Consider the following 20,346-nt stretch of genomic DNA (forward strand, 5'->3'; position numbering starts at 1 on the left):
AGTGCCTCTGCCTGTTAGCTGACACTGTTGCTTTAATCAACAAAGTTTAACCCTGATGACTGACTGCACATTGTCTTAAGTTCCTTGACTAGCTGGAGACTTGATTAGAGGAGACTGAGAGGAGATACAATACAGTGGTACCTCTGGTTAAGAACTTAATTTGTTCTGGAGGTCTGTTCTTAACCTGAAATTGTTCTTAACCTGAGATACCACTTTAGCTAATGGGGCCTCCCACTGCTGCCGCGCCTCCAGCGTGCAATTTCTGTTCTCATCCTGAGGTAAAGTTCTTAACCCGAGGTACTATTTCTGGGTTAGCGGAGTCTGTAACCTGAAGAGTCTGTAACCTGAAGCGTCTGTAACCCAAGGTACCACTGTAGTCATCTTCAAGTATCTAAAGGACTGTCACAAGGAGGGTGGAGCAGGTTCGTTTTCTCCTGCTCCAGAAACTAGGACCTGAACCGATGGATTCAAGTTACAAGAAAAGAGATTCTGACTAAACATCAGTAAGAGCTGTTCAACAGTGGAATGGACTCCGATGAGAGGTGGTGGACTCACCTTTCATGGATGTTTCTAAGCAGAGGATGGATGGCCATCTGTCATATATGATCTAGTTGAGATTCGTACATTACAGGGGGTTGGACTAGATGACCCCCAGGGTCCTTTCCAACTCTAAAATTCTATGATTCTAACTATTAATAACTGTAAAAATCAACAACTGGTGATGAAAAGATCCTTTGCTAGCCCGAGCTTGGGAGAAAGGGTGGATATAACTATATTAAATAATAATTTGTCACTAAGAGAACATACACAATTCTGAATAACACAAACTCTCCCTTGTTAATAATTCAAACATCTTCCATATTATTTCACTAATGTTCCATGAAAAGTTTCACTTTGTCATTTTTAAAAACTCATTACCCTGGCATAATAAGAAAACATCTTTGCTGAATAACTGCAAGAATAAAAATGAGGCAAATGCCATCTTTTTAGATTCTATCCTTCCTTTCAGTCAACAGAGGGCAGCAGATACTTGTGCCAAGCATTTGTTTGGTTCCTGCAAACACCTCCAGCACATATGGCTCTCTGTGCCGCAGCATCCTCAGAGATCATAAAAATCATAGCGTTTGCATACTGAGAAGAATAATGGGGGACAGACCCACGTAAGACACACTCTGGCTTCAGTACATTACAGAACAGGGACTGCCTATAAAACACCAGTAATGTTTAAGATGTTAAGAGTTTGAGATTTCTAATAGAGAAAAGAGCACATGTTTGTTCTTAGACTGATGCACAGCTATCAAGAGAAACAGAAAAATCCGAACACCAGAATGAGTCAGTCACAGTGAGCAAATTATACCACTTGCTGTGAGAATGCTCCTAGTCTGTTTATTAACACAGACTATGCTGCTCAAACTTCTCATCTTTTCCTGGCATATCTGGTACATTCTGAGAGGACAAAAAGTGAAATTATGGTTACCAGTGTTAATGCCGACACCTCAGATCCACAAAGTATTTAGAAAGTCAGGCCTTTGGGGACATCTGAAGTCTGACAGAGCAATCCAAAACCCCCTCCCCTTGCACTGGGTTGGGGAAGGGGTTTGGATTGGCTGGAGGTGTCCCTCTGCCTAGTCCAGCATTTTGGGCTTAGCTGGCCTCCCTCTGGCTCCCACCAACTGAGACAAACACCACTCTTCCAGTATGCCACAAACTGTGGGTGGAAGTGCCATTGGTGAGATGCCCATCAGTAGCAGCCAGTGGGGAGACATGAAGTGAGATGTTCCAGAGGTGGACCAGGGGTGCGGGTCAGCCAATCTGGGCCTGATCAATGTGCCAGCTTCAGGCTGGCATAGAAAACGTGGAGCAACGTTTGTATTGCACTCTTAACTTGAGAACAGGTTAGGATAGCCATTACCAGAGGACAAAAACGAAAACAAACCTCCCCAAAACATCTAGGCTTCACAGATTCTTTAGACAAGGCTAAACTTACACTCATCCAGGACGAATGCATATCTTTCTCAACACTGATTTTAAAGACCTAGCTACATTTATTTAACAAAGTAGTTAGGGGAAAAGAAAAGTCTAGTCCATTTCAAAATAAATGTCTAAAACTGGGTAATTGGATGGCGCCCTGCCACATCTACACTGCTTGTTCTGAGACAAAGAGGGGGCAAAATATTACAAAAGATTAACTAACCATTTCCAGAGGTGTGTGTTGTCAAAGACTAGAAGCAATCAAGCTGGATGAAATCACACAAGTCCTCTATACTACATGGTTAAAGGGCAAGCATGGCCCCTGCCATGCCTCCTTGAGCTGGTGCCCTCGAGATATTGTTAGACTCCAGTACCCATCAGCCCCAGATAGCATGGATAATAGTTGGGGCTGATGGGAGTTGTAGTCTAAAATCTTTGGAGGGCAGCAACTTGAAAAAGACTGCACTTAGGTGGAATCTACACACATATAAAAAACGTTCTGAAAATGAATTTTTAAAGCGTTTTTTAAAAATGCATTGAATTTTCCATAAGGCTCACCATCACTATCTAGTGTCACATTGCATACTGCACTTAAAACACACTTAAAATGTTTTATTTGCAGCTGTATAGCTGAGTCCTAGCTGGCCAGATTTGTAGGAAGGTTAGAACTCCTCTCTGAATTTATGGGTGGAAAGGTGGGATAAAAATGTAAACATCGAATGATTTATGACATAGCACAGACCGAATGTGGACAAAAACACTGCACATTGTCTTGGTAACCCCCACAAAAACTCTGCAGTAGACTGTCATTAATATAGAATAAGGAGTGAAGAAACAAGTCCTAACATTCAGGAACAAAATAAACCCCAAATCGAGCAGGGATGACTTTGATTTTTAGTTTCTCTGCAAAACAATGAGAGGAACATAAGGAGACTAACAGAGCTTGTGATAAAGTCACTCCAGTAATAATAGAGAAAAATTAAATGTTTGCCAAAACTGTGCTGTGACTACATGTCTGTGTTTTCTTAACAGAGACTCTGCAAAATAGCAGGGTAAACAGCCAAAAGTCTCCTGGAAAGATGAAAGACATATGGTGGTTTCACAAGGATTTCCAGAGCTTAAGAGGAGAATAGTTTGGGTGTACGTGAGGTCATCAATGTGGCACATATATGCACCACAATACCCCCAGACACATCCTTTGTCACTTGGCAAGGCCACCTGCTCCTCCTAATTTTTGACTGGGTGTGTGGAGGGGGAGTTGTGGAGTAGGGTGCCTGTTTTTCTCTGTGCTTTGTTGTTTTGGATGTGTGTAGCTGAGCTTCACCAGCTTTTTATCTGTGCACCGGGGTATTTTGTGGTGCCCGAAACAGTTTATTTCACTTCCAAAGGTGCATAGTCCAAAACTTACTCCTCCATCTCCTCCATCAATGGGCAAGAACCATTTTGCCAAATTAAGCAACAATATCTTCAGAGGCATCCAAATCTATTCAGCTTGGAACAGTTTGGTCTGCTATCTTGTTTCAAATTGACATCCGGCAGTTTCCAAATGTAGATGAAAACAAGCTCTTCCATCTTCAGAACCAGAGTGCCAAGTTTGGCCATGAAAGGTGGCCAATTGCTTAGAGAACAGATGGACAGAAAAACAGACAATCCACTTTCCACAGTATACTGTATATTAGACTGGCAGAAAACACCCTATGTTACCCAGGAATTGTTAGAAAGCAAAACATACTGACATTTGGAAATTTAATGAAATATATATGTGTGTGTGTATTTTCTAAGGCTGTACACAACCCCTCCACCTGATCCAGGTCTGGCCAGGATTTAACCCAGCTGCAGCTCTAAATCATTGTGGGAACCAACCCTAGGGCAGGAGTCCAAGAAGCAGCTGCACGCATGGAACAAGGCCTGCTTACGCAATGGGAGTTTCCCTCTTCTTCTTCCCCACACCCCATAAATCGGTTCTGGGGGGTTGGGGGGAATCTACCCCTAATGTTAAGTCAGCATTTAAAACCCCCAAAGTAAAACATACATCTGGAGAAGTAGGAAACACTGCCAGCCCTTGGATTCCCACTCATGATGTACTGACACAGCTTGCCTCTCTGTAGCATCTGCTTTGGAGAGCGCCTGGTCCTCTTCCTCCAGGGGGTGTGGCCAGTGTCAAAGCTGCATGCTCCAGCACTGGGGGTGGAGAGCAGGCGGGGGTGTGGCTGGCGTGCCTCCTGGGGGGGTGGCGCATGTCCTGGGGGTGTGGCAAGTTGCCCACTGGGGTGTGGCGTGTGTCCCGGGGCGTGGCGCGCTGCCTGTGGGGGCATGGCGCCCAGCGCGGTGGGGGTACATACGGTGCATTTGGGGGGTGGCTGCAATGGTACCCCCTCCCCGATGGTGCCGGGGGTGGTGCACTCCCCCCGTTCCTCCGTCAGTGTGTGTGGCAGTTGCAATATCTTCAGAGATTTCCAAATCAGTGCAGTCTTGGCGGGTTCGGTCTGCCATCTTGTTTCGAAATGACATCCAATTGTATCCAAACATAGCCCTATACCCATTCCTCCATCTCAGGAAATGTCACAGCAAACTGGGCCATGGTATCCTCAAAGGCATTTCGAAGCCCAGCAGAGATTTGGTTCTCATATTGTTTCTGAAAGTGCAAATCAGGTTGGTTTGCCTTTAAATACGAACTGAATTTAAATTCTCCCTCATTCCTACTGTCTCAAATTCTGCGTAAACTTACCTGGGCAATCCCACTGACATACCCTCCAACATTTCTCCAAAGGAAATAGGGACGTCCTATTCCATAAAAATAATGTTACTATTTACACCCCAACCATTTGACTTGATTGTCCCAGCCACTCTGGGCAGCTTCCAACATATATAAAAACACAATAAAACATTTTAAACCTCTTCCCTATACAGGTACAGGGCTGGCTTCAGATAGCCCGGGGATTGGATAACTCCATACCCTCCAATATTCATCCGATGAAAATAGGGATGTCCTATCATACCCTCCAACATTTCTCTGAAGAAAATAGGGACATCCTAAGGAAATGTGGGGCATTCCAGGATCAAATTAGAAACCAGGACAGCTTCTGTTAATCCGGGACTGTCCCTGGAAAACAGGGACACTTGGAGGGTCTGTGGTGAATGCAGTGAGATTTACTTCTGAGTAAGCATGCACAGGATCAGGGTATGAGTCCCTTGAAGCATTTTGACTCTTGGGTTGCCAGACTTCCTCTCAGTGGGGTATTACTCCCTTTGGTCAAACAGATTGCTTGTGACAAAATATTAGTGTTGCTTTATTAGCATCTCTCTCATTAAGACTTCTTTCCATTGTTTACTTTGCTGACAAGCTGCCTAGAATTCCCAGTTCTTCCTGCTAGAAATATGAAAACTATGTTCTCTTGAAAACAATGCTGCTCTAATAACATATTTTATGGACTGTGCAATGCAGCTTGCTTATAACTAGCTATGGAAAGCCATGACAGTTTCTCTCTAAACTGAGCTCATGCATTGCTTATACTAGTTCCAAAAGAACACAGTTGTTACTGGCTGTCTGGCTTAATTTTATGTACAAAGTATGTGCGCAGCAACAAAATCTGTGTCTCCTTACTGAGAGTCTGCTCACAAATAAGCGATTGTTTCATGATAATTTCAGACTCGGCTGCCTGGAAAAGATCTGTTTTCTAGGGATGAGTTTAGTAATCTTGGCTGCTCAAGAACAGGGTCCAACCACCAGCAAATTATGTAGAGGAGGCTGCAATAGGAAAATTAGATCCATACTGGATGAAGCATGGAACATTCTGCCCATTTTTGCTGAAGAGACCAATTGTCACACCTGTCAGTTTGAGCTCGCAAATTTCATTGATTTTTACTGCTTTTCTCTTTGACACTCTATTTTCTGATAATGTTTTGAAATCGCATATAAGGAAGTAGTCAGAAAATGGCCAAATGCATCCATTTTTTAAATGCAAAAATTGTCATACTTAAGTCTGAAACAAACATCTGACAAAGCTCCAAAGACCTTCTCCAGATCTTTCAGGCCCACATTCTTATAGTAGGTGGGGAACTTCTGGCCCTCTAGATGATCCTGGGTTATGACTCCCATCATCCCTGACCATTGGCCATGTTGGCTGGGGCTGATGGGAATTGGAGTCCAGCAACATCTAGAGGACCACATGTTCCCTACTCCTGCAGTATAAAGGTGCATGGTTTGTTTACTTGCCTACATGTATGTGAATAGTACACATCAATGTGCATGATGCTTTGTGGAGTGAGGTAAACAAAATGAGTTTATAATCTGATTTTTGACAGAGGGTGAGATAACAGAGGGAGAGGAAGAGAGGAAGACAGAGGGGGAAATATGCACAGATGCCGTCACATATAGGCTTAGTTGAAACAAGGACAAACAGGTTAAGCCACAGGATTTCTAGAAGAGGTGGGATTAAAGGAAGCCCAAGAAGTGCCAAGAAGTGTCCCATTGGAGAGTTCAAAGCATAAATGCTTCAAAGCAGGATGGGCAGTTTTGTAAGATGGGCAGTTTTGTAAGCTGCTATCTGGGTTGGTGGAGTAAAGGTTCAGAGACTGGGCTCTCAGGATACGAAGGCAGAGAGACAGGCAAAGGTCATGTCCAAGGAAAGCAAGGACCAGGTTCCTGTCCTGGACATAGGAGCAGATAGGAAGCCAGTGTTGGGGTTTAAGGACAAGCATCTCCCAGTCTGAGGAATGAGAGAAGTTGCTGATTTTGGCAGAAGAGTCTTAGATACCAGTGAGAGGACCGAGTCAAGAGTAGAGTGACCATGTGAAAAAGAGGACAGGGCCCCTACACCTTTCACAGTTGTGCGGAAGGGGGAGTTACAGCAGGTGTAGGTTGTCATGTAATTGACAGTTGCACTTGTGGAAATTTCATCTTCTACCCTAGGTAAGAGACCTCTGTGGCCATTATCTGGCCAATTCCCTTTGCACATTTTTCAGACTGTAAGCAGAGAAATGTGACATCAGATGGAGCCCTCCCTTGCCATTCATTGAAACAAAGAAGCTACTGTTTGCAGTTACAAAGCAGCGGCCCCATCCCGAAACCTTTCTTCTAGGTCAGTCTGCAATAATAACTCAACAGCAAAGTGTAAACGGGAGAACACTTACCCCGTGAACAGTTGGAGGCTGTCTTAGTCATTCCTTGATGCAGAACACTATGTTTCTTCTTATATTTTATCTTCATCCTGAATAATTCTCTTAAATTACATGTGCTATTCATCTAACAGTAAAAGTAACAAAGAGCGACACCTTAAAGACTTATCAGATTTATTATGGCATAATTTTTCATGGACCAGAGTCCTTATCTGATGACAGTGAAGATGAAGTGGACTCTGATGCACAAGAGCTTCTTCCATAACAAATCTTCTTAGTCTTTAAAGTGACACTCTTTGTTGTTTCTTCAGCTCCTCCTGGAAATTGTGCCACTGTTGTTTCAATAAAAACTTAAGAACAGCCCTGCTGAATCTGACTGAGGGCACATCTAGGCCAGCCTTTCCCAACCTGATTTCCTCAAGATGTTTCAAACTACAACTTTGGATACCTAGATCATATTGCCCTTACCCATATTGAAGGTGGTCTACTACCTGCTTCTCCAATCAATTTTTCCTCAAAAAACGTTCCTGTATCAAGAAGCAATCGTCTAACCATTTAGTTCCCATGGCAATGCACCACCTGAAGTTTACCTAAGAAAAGGACGCACCTGCCCAGCAGATTTACCAGCCTGCCATCATGTCCTATAATTTCAGCAGTATACTGCCATTGATACAGGTTTGTGCTTGTGTGGATGATGGGTTGTGTTGGCAAAGGGATCAGAATGAATGTTCATTACATAGCCAGTGCCGTCTAAGCTCCCTGCAAATAAACAAATAAATTCAAGAACAATGCTCAATTAACTGGTCATCTGGAAGCGCCACCTGTGTTGGGGATGGAGCGAAAAACTCAGCTGTGCTCTGGTCTGCACGCTTGAGTAATGCAAAGGCCATAGCTGTCAACCTTCCCTTTTTTTGCGGGAAATTCCCTTATTCCAGCGCCATTTCTCGCTGCTTCCCGCTGCTATCCCAGATTGTTAGATATCTCTTAGACTGTCCCCGGGACAGGTGAGGCTGCTGGTCCCTTATTTTTGAGGCTGCTGATCCCTTATTTTCAAATCTGAAAGTTGACAGCTATGGCACAGGCCTCTAGACCATTGGCAATGCAGCTTTCCAACCTTCTTGCTTTCAGATCAGCTTCTTTTGCCTCTGCAGTATAGGCCCTGTACAACATCCCATGCCCTGGCTCCTCTGATACAGTGCTTAAACTCCCCTTTCCAGCCTCTTAGGCAATCAGAACCCAAGACTGTGCAGCGTTCCTGAACACTGGGATAATTTTCATTGTGCTGGTTGGCTACTGTGAGAACAAGATGCTGGCACTGGACTGATCCAGCCGACACTTCTAATGTTCTTATGTTAACCTACCAGGGTTCTCGAAAGCTGCTCTTCTAGCCTGCTAGCAAGATGCATTAACAATCTATCTTGCAACCCATATCAAAGTGCAAAAAGTTAAAAACGAGAAATAGTGCAAGTGCAAATTCTGCTGGGGAAAGTCTTAGTGAGCTTAGCAACATAAGAAGTTGCCTTATACTGAGTCCAAACAGAAAACACCCACATTCCCTTGACATTTTTTTCCCAGATGGGAAGAGAACACTGTGAAATATGGTCACTGAATATTATTGTTAATCTTGGCTTCATTATGGTCCTCAGTTGCTACCTTGTTTGCCTCATCACCGGCTTAATCTAGGAGTGGGGGCAGGGAGTTGTCAGAGCACATGATTATTCTTTGTTAGCAGGTTTCTGTTGATTATAAGGTGTGTGTTTGTTTGTTTTTTAAAAAAAGCAAGTAGAACAACTGCTCTTGAAATACACTATTATCACAATTTAATCTTGAGTACATCCAAGAGCAAGCCTTTGAACCTTGCTATGAATTGTTCCCTGGCTATGGTTGTTCCCATTTTACAGATTGGGAGCAAGGGGCCTATTAATATTAGGTGGGTACCATCAGAATACTGTTTTATTGACTCCCCTATGAGGAAGTGTTACAGCATCTGGTGCCTTTTAGTTTAGAAAAATAGCAAGCAGAAGCAGGCATGACAGAAATACATAAAATTATTCTTGGTTTGGAGAAAGCAGATAAGGAAATATTTTTTCTCCCTCTCTCTCATCACACTAGAACCCGAGGCCATCCAGTGAAGCTGCATGTTGGAAGACTCAGGACAGATAAAAGAAAGTGCTTCTTCACACAGTGTGTGGTTAACTTATGGAACTCACTGCCACAGGAGGCAGAGATGGACACCAGCTAGGATGACTTTAAAGAAAATTAGAACAAATGCATGGAGGATCAGTGTATCAATGGCTACTAGACAGTTTGGCTACGTTCTACCTCTACTCTCTTCTTATGCTCTTTGACACCCAAGACAAACACTATTTCAGCAAGCCTATCCTAACACATACTTCAGTTATGCATGCTTGTTTTCAACATTTGCTGATTTTTATTTGCATATTATAATTGTTACACAATGTTTTGTGTACACAACTTAGAGGTGCCTTTTAAATTTGTCAAGTTGATTATTCATCCCCCCCCCCAGCAAATACATACCAATAAATAAACAGACACTCCCATGTTCAAAACTATCCGCAGAAACCGCAATGACTATTTTTCACAGGACATTAACAAATAATCACACACACACACACACACACACACACACACACACACACACACTCTTCTTCCTGCCGCTTGCAAACTGGATGCATCGCCTGCCACCCGCGCAGTCCCATTTCCACCAGCAGGTGGCAGAAGGCAGCATCCCGTTTTCTCCCAGCAGTGAAACAAACCCAGCCCAATGGTGCTATTCCAGCCCCCCCCCCCGCCGCCGCCGCTTCCCTCCTTCTCTCCCCCCACTCCCGTTTTCGCCTTTCATCCCAATTTGCAGCCGGCGCTGTCTTCGCGAAAACTCCTCCCGCTGCACCTGAAAGAGGCTCCTATTGACAAACTTGGCTGGAACGAGGTGAGCGCTGGGCGGGGCTCTTCGCGGGGAGATTCGGGGCTCATTCAGCGCTACTGAAACGGGGGGGGGGAGGCTGAGGAAGAGGCTCCGCTCGCTCGTTTGATAAGCAAGCTGCGTGCATCTAGACGCGCCCCCCCCCTCCGCTCCCCGTCCTTCCCGGATCCACACCCCCCTGGAGCCGTAGGAAGAGCTGGAGCTGGCATCGGGCTGCGCGCTGCCTGACAGCCCCAGCGCCAGAAGGCGAGCCTGGCGCGGGAGACGCCGCGTCCACACGAAGGGGCTGCGCCGGGTGGATCGGTGGGGAGAAGACCGCCTGGGGGGCAGAGCGAGGGCGGGAAGGCACCTGGTCCGGGCTGATTCTTAGGCTGCTGCTTTTATCCTCTCTCTCGCTCCCTTTTTTTAACCCCACCCCTGACCTTATTATCTGCCCGTCCAAGATTAAGCGCAAAGACAGAAGCCCAGAGAGAGAGAGAGAGAATAGCCCGGGCGATCAAGGAGACACCTGCGGATGGACGGGAATCAAACGGAAATAATACGTATATTTCTCTAGGGAAGGTTGTTTTTTTTCTCCTTTAGGATTCCCCCCCCCCCTTTTCTATAAAAAAGACTCGCTGCCACGAAAAGGAGGAGGGGGCAGCGGAAGGCACCGGAGAGAATTTAAAGGACAGTTTTCCCTCCCTTTGTTGAATGAGAAGAACGGGGCCGGATCATCATGAGCACCAGCAGTAAGTACCAGACTCCTTTGCTTCGCTGTGGGTGGAACCGCGGCTTCTTTTTGCATTGGGACCAGAATGTCACAGGCAGCAAGAGGAACGTGGCAGCTGATCGGCTTAAGGTCTCTTTTCCTTCTTTGGTTCTCTCTTATCCCCCCGCCCCCTTCCTTTCTTTTTAAATGGGGACTACCTGAGTCCGTTGGCCCCCTTTCGCCCCTTCCACATCTGTATTTTCTGACAGCTGGGCTTCAACGGTATTGTCTCTGTGTGCTCTGTGGTTGGAAAGCCCTCTGCAGCCCCTCGTTCTACTCCAGTGTGTAGTCTACTCACTCTTGCCTTCAGCCTGTGCCACCCTGTGTGTAGACGCGGTGTCAGCAGGATCCCATCAGCGGGTGTCCCAGGGCAGAGTTCAAAGAGAGAGGCATTGGGGAATGTGCGTGTTGTCTCTCTCTCTCTCTGTGTGTGTGTGTTTGCATATTGATGGGGGTACCAAGCCTTGACCTCTCCTCATACTATTCTATACTGGGCACTAGCATGCATTCAAATAAAATAAAGAGAGCTATCATCAACCAAGGCACCACATCTGGATTTCTTAAATAAGTGGAAACAGGCAGATAGGTATAGAGTGGGTACAGACAGGTGCCCATTTTATGGCACAGCAGAGTGATTGGCAATTTCAAGCTGCTGTCTCGCTCTCTCATTTTGTCATTCCCTTATTACTCTGTGTGCTGCTGCTGTTGTCCTCCCACCTCCCAACAACACACACATCTACTTTGTTGGCGAGGGTTTTGCCCCTTCCATTAAAGGGAAGCTAGCCCAAGCTACCTTTATAGCTTACGCATCATGCCGCTTCGGGGAGAGCCCGGCGCTCATTGGTAGAGACACACACTTTGCACGCAGGAGGTCCCAAGATAACATCTCAGGATCTGGAGGAGCAAGGCTGGGGGAGATGAGGACCTCTGGCTTGGGACGCCACTGCCTGTCAAGGAAGATAATGCTGAGCTGGGGGAAGCATAAGGCAGCTTATGTGATAGCGGGCAGTTCAGTTTGTGGTAGTCTCCTTGGAATTTGACTTTGAATGACAAATAGCATCCTTGCGCACGTAGCGAATGGGGTTCTCATCAAACAGGGCAGCAGCCAGTGGATCTGGAGAAGGGTCCTAGCTCAGTGGGAGAGCATCTGCTCTGCATACACAGGGTCCCGGGTTCAACCCTGGCATCTCCCAGTAAGGCTGAAAAGAAGACCTGGAAAGACACTGGCAGTCAGTGCAGACAATACTGAGCTAGGAGGAGCAATGGTTTGACTTGGTACAAGGCATCTGCCTGTGTGTCTAGGAGTTCCATGCCCCCCCCTTAAGGTTCCTCTCCCTTTTGGCCAGCTCACTGGCGAGTCTGTTGTTGATCCTGGGTTTCTCAATGCAAGCAGGTGGTGCTGATGTCTCTTCAAGACGGATTGCACAGGAAGCATTCCTTGACAGCGCAGTTCAGCCCTGAGAACAGGCAGTTCTAGGTTTTGCAGGCTGTGTATGTGTCATAGACAAGTAAAACTTTCTGGGTGCCCTCTGCGGAAGCCACACCTGGGACTTGGGCTGGATCAGTGGATTTTGGGGCAAGAGAAAGCTGGGTTAGTAGAGGCAGACAGTAGGCAGCAGACCCTTGTGGATGCACAATAACAAAAGGCATGGGGTGCTCACCTACCTCCGCCGTCACCTTCAGAGAACTGGTAAATAAATAGCCTTGAGGGGAGCAGAGTTCTCTTTTCTCCAGAGAAGATGGAATCAAAGGAGGACAGGATGAAGGGGTTCCTCTCAAGGGAAAAGGATACAGATTCACGACAACTGCTGCTCAGTAGCAGTTTCTTTCTCCAGAGCTTAATAGTCAGTTTGGATGCTGATAATTACTGTTTGAGGCCCAGCATTTCATCCCTCCATCCTTGTGCCACTAAGCGCTGCCCCTGTCCATTTTGTGTGCTGTGTCCGCAACCAGCTACTTAAAGGAAAAATTACACATTTGCCACCAGCAGCCGCACAAGAGTTAGGAGAAGGAAACAGAGTAGTGTGCCCTTTCACTTGTGGCTGGGGTAGGGTGCCTGTGTTTGAACTTAAGGTCTCTGAGGTCCATTCCTAATTCTATAATGGCTGAGCCAATGTGGACTTGGCTCAGGTTGGCTGAGTCAATGTGCCACGCCACATTTATGTGCCTTTGTCCTCCTCTCTGTAGTGTGGCACTGAGATACTGAATGGTACCATCACCTCACTTTGCAAAGTGCTTCGTGCTCCCCCCCCCCATGGTACAATGACTTTTTTTATGAAGCAATAAACTTCCCATTTAGATGAATCCATAACCAAAATTTTTTTAACTCTTGGATTGGCCAGGGCACACAAACACAGCATCCGAAACTCCCATGGTTCTAGGCGCATTTTGCAACAAGGAACTTCATTAGTGCAAGCAGTTTCTGAGCTCTGGGTGCAGTACTGCGCCTGAGATTTCAGATTAAAACTCCAGAGTGGAAGGGAAAGAGGACCTTTTTCTGCCTCCCCACTTCCAGCCACTCTCTGAAGATTGGAGAAGAGACTCTCTTAAGAATATTGGGGGGAGGGGGAAGGCAGGGGAAGCATGGCTTTGTTTTTTGCACTCTTCAGATGAGGACTAGACCAGGTGAAAAATGAATATAAGATTTTAGCTGCAGTTCATTCATTTTCAGCTTTGTATTCTTGTTATAAAAAAGTGCGCCAAGACATTCCATTGTTGCACCCATAACCTAGGCTTAACGTGCCCTTTAGGTCCTAGCTTTCATATCTCAGCTTTCAACACTGCACAAACACACAGGGTATGTCCACCTTTCTGCTGTGGTGCCCATATCTCTTTTCATAATACGTGGTTGTTTATCATCATGTTCCAAACTGGAAGACCCTCGTTATGATGGTTTTGGATAGACATGGAGGAAATAGCTTGTATCACAAGAACCTGTAGCGAGATGCAACCCTTGCCAGCAAAACCTGTCCACCTGGTGGAGGGGGTGTGCACATTGCTCTCACTGAAGGAGAATTGACAAGCGCTGTGCTTCTCTTCCTCCCCCCCCATTGGGATTTATTTGTTTATAAAATGTTTATACTGCTTAATATAGTAATTAAATAAAATCTCTGTATAGTTCACACAAATGCAATAAGAACACGTTATTCAGTCAGTTTTCCTAAAAACCAGATGAACAAACACAATGCAACAGTGGATCACAAATAAAACTGAGCAGGTACAAATAATAATAATAATATTAATAATGCAGAAGAAGAAAGAATCAGAAAGGCAACCATCCACTTATGTGGGAGAAATGAAATGGATGCAAGTGGAGTGAAGAAGGAATGCCCCCTCCCCAGTCCTTACTAATCCCATCCACTGAGCATCATGCCAGCTCCTTCCTCCGCAGCCCCATCCTATGTTTTGGTCACCCTAAAAGTGTGCTGCTAGGCCAGTAATCTCCACCCTGATACTGTCCAGCTTTTTTGGACTACAACTCCCATCGCTGCTTGCTGGGGCTGATATGAGTTGTAGTCTACAACAGCTGGAGGGCACCAGGTTGGGAAAGGCTGTGCTAGACTATGATGAACTCTTGGGAATTAATGTAGATTAAAAAAAAATTACCAGGTTGGCATCAGTAGCAGATGGCATGGTGGGGGCAGCAGTGCTCAGCTGACGTTTGGTCAGTCCCATTGGTGCTGCTTCCCATGAGAAAGATGGGAAGGGATGAAGTGACAATGAGGTTGGTGTAGTGCAAACACGCTGGCAACACCCATCTAGTGCTGCCACTGGTGAATTTGCACAGCACTCCCACCTCTATGCTGCCTTGCCACTCCCTCTTTTATCTGCCAGTAAGCAGCAGAATTGAGGTCCTTTGAGTGCCACTCACCACCACCTCGCCATCCTACTACCGCCAACATGGGATCAGAACCCCATCACGGATCTTAGCCGTACAGCAGTTTGGTGGATGTGGGTCTCTAAGCGACTCTGTGATACTATAAGTGTGGGAAGCTTAAGTGGTACACTACCCCTTGGGGACTGATATATAACCAGCCATGCAGGTATTTGGCTATAGTCCTAAGCACACTTTCTAGACATTAAGTGCCATTGAGTCTGAGAGATGGACTTCTGAGTAAACTTGCTTCGGATGGCAGTACATACCAAGCCCAGTCCCCTGTGTCCTGAAGTAGAATACTAGGCTAATGCTCTTAGCGGCTTCCATTCCACTCTGGTTTAATTCTACAGCTTACAAATTCTCCTGTGTTTCCTTTCATTCTGGCTAAGACAATCCATGGGCAGGTACTTGGCGACAGCCATCGTAGGAAACCTCAGCACAATGGCAAGCGACCTTCTCTTCCTCTTGCAATTCAGACTCCACTGCAGATGGACTGTGTCGTATAGGCAGAAAAGGTCTGTTGCAAACTTAGCCGAAACAAACAAGAGCTTTGTCTGAATTGGGGCGGGGATGTTAGCCTCCGAGGAAACGTGGCATTATTTCGTGTGGGGCAGTGCCCATTAAAAAACCGTGTTTTGAGCCAGTTAGGGAAAGGAAGTGGTGGTGATGGAGGCGTCAGCTCCTCTTCAGATCCAAAACCAGTGCATGAAACCTGTTGCATGGCTCCCCCCAGAATGCATCTCTAATCTTTAATGACACTAGCATACATAATATATTCTCCTGTAGGCCTGATTCCTTCTGTTAACAACTGTTCTCTTGCTAGAAATGCGCCACTGAATCCTTTCTATAAGTTCCCTAACCCGAAATACCATCCAGTATGTGTGCCAGATGAGAAGATAATTACCCTTGAGTCAACTCACAGCTATGTCAAGCACTCCCATAACGCAAGCACAGGAATTGAAACTATGCCTTGTATATGACAGAGCAAAGATCTCCCAGACAAGGAGACAAGAGTGTCTGCTAAAATGAAGGGACCAGCATGGTTCAGTGGATGTTGGCTTGGTCTTGGTCTTGAGAGATCTGGGTTTGGATCAACATGGGTTGCTTTGAGCAAGCTACAATGTTTCAGCTTTGGTTTTTCCACCTATAAAGGTAATATATTTATGTCCCACCTTGCAGGCTTGTTGTGACGATAAATGAGATTGCGATCAAAGAGCACTTTTGCAAACTACAACTGCCGTTGTCCTGATGAAACCTAAATCATTTTTTCTCACATTTTCCAACTGCTCAGCAAGAAAATCTCTGCTGATGTCAATCGGCACCCTGTCCCACTGGCTTTGGAGGAATTTTGCCAGTTTATAGCAGCTGAGTATCTGCCTCATAGATTCCTTTTAAGCCTCTTATTTCTAAGCCATGTGTTACAATAATATCAGGGTTCTGTCTGGAACAAGGAAGGGACAGGAGAGCAGCTGCTTTGCCCTAAACACATCTTATTTTGCTTGGGTATCATCAAAAGCCCCTGCCCGTGAAATGGCCACCGTGCAGATGTCAACTGAAATTGCACCAGCATGATAGCAGCTCAGCATCGTGGGCCACTTGGGCTCAGTGGCTCCCTGAGTGGCTCAAAGTCCTCTGTGCAGTTTTCTGCAGGTTGCTGCAAACCATCGGCAGGCCTCAGTGTTGTGGTTTGTTTTCTGTCAAGGTGCCAGGATTTGTTGTGCTCTTTGTGTATTTTATCTGAAAAGCGCAGGTAGCCTACACATCACGGTTTGCTGATCGTTCAAAACCACAAGTCTGGCATTTCAAGCCAAGATAGACCCTGATTCTTTTTGTTGGTGAGGGGCATCTTATGATGGGCGCACCTGTTGCTATTTATATGGACTCCCATGATCAGGCCATGTAAAGTATATTGGAGCAATGCTACAAAAGAACAGAAAGTTCTGCATTCTCTCTGTTTCGTAGGGGATCGTGACATGAAGTGATACAGGAGCTTGCTGGGGAGAACTGCACAGTGAGAAGAAAGGCTCTTTGTTCTTTCATTGATACTGGATTTAATATGGCATTTGAGAGGGTTGGACCAGGAGCTGTTACATTGGTATTTACATGTGTAAAGCTATTAATATATCTCCTGAAAGTTAGCACCACTAATTAGCTACAAAAGGATTCATAAGGTTATAAATAGGTACATCGATGCCTCTGAGCATTTCTATTGAAGCTGGGTCCCATGGTACAAGCCACTGCCAGGAAAAACCACAGAGAGGAACTCCATACACCCCCCCACCCCAATTCTGCCAGCTATCAATTTCTGGTCCCATTATTAGGACACGTGTTATATGTCATGGGGAACAGAGGACCCAGCCACACATACCTGCAATACCACATGAGCAGTTAGCTTGTATGCCCATCATTCTATACATCAAAGCCCATATTCTGTGTGTTTTGTTTTGTTTTGTTCTAATCTCATTCATTATTCTAGCTCTTTTCATTTACTATCAGATTGCCTTCTATTTATTTAAAGTTACCATTTGTGCACATTGCACTCATTTTCCTCAGCTAACAAGTACCAGGCACTAATTTTTGTAGTAGGTAGGGGGATAATTCTTAGTATCTTTGAGTTGGACTCCTTCACAACCACATAGAGACATTACAAGACTCCCGTTTCTTATTTTAACATCTGCGTTAAATGCGTTTATGAATGAATGTGTTAGCACACAGGCATAAGTGTACATATTTAGTTTTGCTTGAAAGAGGGAGAGAGATACAGACAGACAAACAAACAAACAAACAAACAGAGAGAGAACCTGAGACTGCAATCTGAAAAAGAGGTAACATGTTTTGGGTCATGCATGAATCAGAATTTTCCAGTGAAAGTGACTGGCTGTCATGAACTGGCAGGACAACAAGGAGGACAGAGAGGATCATGGTGAGGGCTGTAGACCAGAGTGAGACACACTGGGGCAAGCTGTGGGTGGGGAAGGATAGGTTGATATAGGAAATACTCATGAGATGATGGAGGATGATGAGGGGATGGTGGTCAGTGCACAAGAACCAGAGCAGCAGGACCCATCCCTAGAGCCAGAGGGACCCCTGTCCTCATGAACACGGTGGGTTCTGAAGCGTAGGGAGTAGTGGAAGGGGTGCTCCTGGAGGCTGAGGCAGGCAAGGGCCTACAGCCCAGCTCCCTAGCTGGCCAGGTGGGACTTGTTAGCTGTGGGTGGTGGTGTGTGATTCCTCAATTCAGGCTTCCTCAAATTCAGCCCTCCAAATGTTCTGAGACTACAATTCCCATCATCCCTGACCACTTGTTCTGCTAGCTAGGGATCATGGGAGTTGTAGGCCAAAAACATCCAGAGGGCCAAGTTTGAGGAAGCCTGCCTCAGCTAGAGTAGGCTTGGAGCAGGTGAGGGTTACCAGCCTCATCAAGCCCAGGTGCTGCAATCAGCATGCAAAGTACAAAAGGGAAGCAGAGCTGAGGTGCTGTGTCTGCTCAACTGCCCAAGTTGATGGACCTTGGTTTGGATGCTCCTGGATGTCTACAGGACAATGCTTCCGTTTGGACTTTTAGACACATGGATTGACCCTGGACTGGGGACTTGACATACTGCCTTGCTGCCAGGTAGGCCTGGGGTTCAGGACACTAGCAGGCAATTCAGGACAAACAAATGAAACTGTTTCTTCTCCCAGTTAACTTGGGATAGCCCTGGCTGCCAGCCTTTTCCTCTTTAGTCTTCATGCTACCCTTGTAGAATTCAGTAGGGAGAAGAGGAGCCAAAGCCGTCTTTGGCTTTGTCTCCATCTGCTGCTGGGCTCCCCGCTTTCTTCCCCACCAGTTCCGATGGGCACCAGCTACAACTGGGCCAATGTAGCCTTACAGCTTGATCTTAACTATGCTTGCTTAGAAATAATGAGAGCTGAATTCATTGAGGTTTACTTCCTATCAATAAGAATAGGATCGGTAGTTTTCATCTGAATGCTTCTTGACACCACTGGCCTCCGATTATTATTCTGCTATTGCGGTTTCAAACAGTATCACCAGGAAAGAAACTATTGACTGATTCCTAGTCCCGCACAAGCACTACAGCATATAGATCCAAAGGTCTTCACGTATCTTCACAAGCATCCATTCCTGCCTCCCACACTGCGTCAGTTCTGTGCCCTGTTTTCCAAATGCTGTGGAGCATTGCAAAGGGTGGTTCATTGATGCAGGGCTATTGACCTGAAATGAACTGCACCTATGTAAGTGGTCAATGAGTCACTTCTTGAACATCCTCCAAACCTTGCACAGTACTGTGGCTTGCCACGGCCGTTGCACACTTGTGTTCAGCAGGCTCCTCTCCTAGGAGTGGCAGGCTCACAACAAAGCACCCTTGTTTGATTTACTCTCTGCCGGGAAAAAAGAAGAAGACGCACGAGTGAAAATCCACCCAAAGGAGATTAAACTGAGCTAACCCTGATGAGTATCTGTTTGGTTCTTCCTGCAGGGCAACTAACAGCACAGCCCTAACCAAGGTCACTTCCATATGTTTGAAGCACGCTGATACCACTTCAGCCATCATGAAGAAGCCCAAAGGCTGCAGTTTATTAAAGCTGCTGGGAACTGTAGGTCTGTGAGCCCAGCACCCTTAACAAACTATAGTTTCCATGATTCTTTGGGGAAACCCATGACTGTTAAGAGTATGCATGTATGGTGTGGATGGGACCCATGTCTGCTCGGAAGTTAACTCTACTAAATTCAGTGGGGTTTGATCCCAAGTGGAATTAAGATTGTATTCTAAAGATGCATCACCTTCAGCAAATCGCTTCAAACTTCTGTCATGCTGTTGCTCCTCTACTGCCACTGCTACTACTATGGTTACTTTTAGTTCAACTTCTATGCTTTTCAATTGCCTCAGCTGCAAGGAAGAATGATCGACGGTCCAACACCTAAGGGCAAAGCACCTTTGACTTCACTTCCAACCCCCCTCTCTTATCTTGGGACAAGCCTCAAGCTCCATGGAAGCAGAAAAGAATTACCTATGAGGGCTGGTGCATGGTTAGTTTCATCAGAAGGATGCCACTGAAAACAATCTGTCTGGGCCAGATTCAGCTAAGCAGTTGCTCTAGAGAAACCCTTAGTGCAACCCTGGCAAGGCTCTAAGTGGCCAAGAGAATTCCCAGAACAGATCAGCAGAGGGAGAGAAGAATGTTCTATCTGGCAAGCGGAAGGGCTTACGCTGATAGAACAATTGTAATAGTGTGATGTTGAATTCCTCCCTAGGTGTCAAATTATCTCTGCTCCAGTTGTGATATTTAGAACTCTTTCCCATCTGGATCACCACTGTGTGTGTTTTCACAGCTTTGCTTGACATTCTTGGTAGTCACGGAGCATCTGGGGCCATGCACAGGTCAATTGCAGTGGTCCATCATGTGATGACTGGGGAGTGGGAATGGGAGGTGGTTTTAACTGGGAAAATGGTGGAAAAAGCACCCCTGGAAGGAGCAAGTGCCAAAAAGCTCCCTGTAGAGGCTGCATAGGCCTTGCTGATTCCACAGTCCCTCTTAGGTTAGTCATGTAGATGTCACAAGGATAGGGGGTGGGTTATCTCCTGATATTCTCAAGGAGGGCATTAGCTCTGTCGTGCATTCTTGTTTGGGAAGCTTCAAGCAGCACCATATCTTCAATACTTCAGCATTCAGCCTCTTGAC

At 45.8% G+C, this 20,346-nt stretch overlaps 1 protein-coding gene across 8 annotated transcripts in view; it reads left to right on the top strand.

The window, feature by feature from the left end:
- The first annotated feature begins 10,099 nt into the window (after nt 1–10,099).
- ABLIM3 (actin binding LIM protein family member 3) overlaps nt 10,100–20,346 on the top strand; it is a 141,803-nt gene continuing 131,556 nt past the window's right edge. For 3 of the 8 annotated variants that reach the window (XR_014543037.1, XR_014543038.1, XR_014543039.1), the window contains exon 1: nt 10,109–10,764. Coding sequence is in view for 1 of the 8 variants with exons in the window: in XM_083594056.1 (XP_083450182.1) it covers nt 10,752–10,764 (13 nt within the window). In the remaining 7 variants the exon portion in view is untranslated. Of the gene's footprint in view, nt 10,765–20,346 lie in introns of all 8 variants that reach the window. The other 5 variants (XR_014543035.1, XM_083594056.1, XR_014543036.1 and 2 more) reach the window with 5 other exon arrangements.

Source organism: Podarcis filfolensis (assembly GCF_964270895.1).
Source record: "Podarcis filfolensis genome assembly, chromosome: 2".
Taxonomy (NCBI): Eukaryota; Metazoa; Chordata; class Lepidosauria; order Squamata; family Lacertidae; genus Podarcis; species Podarcis filfolensis.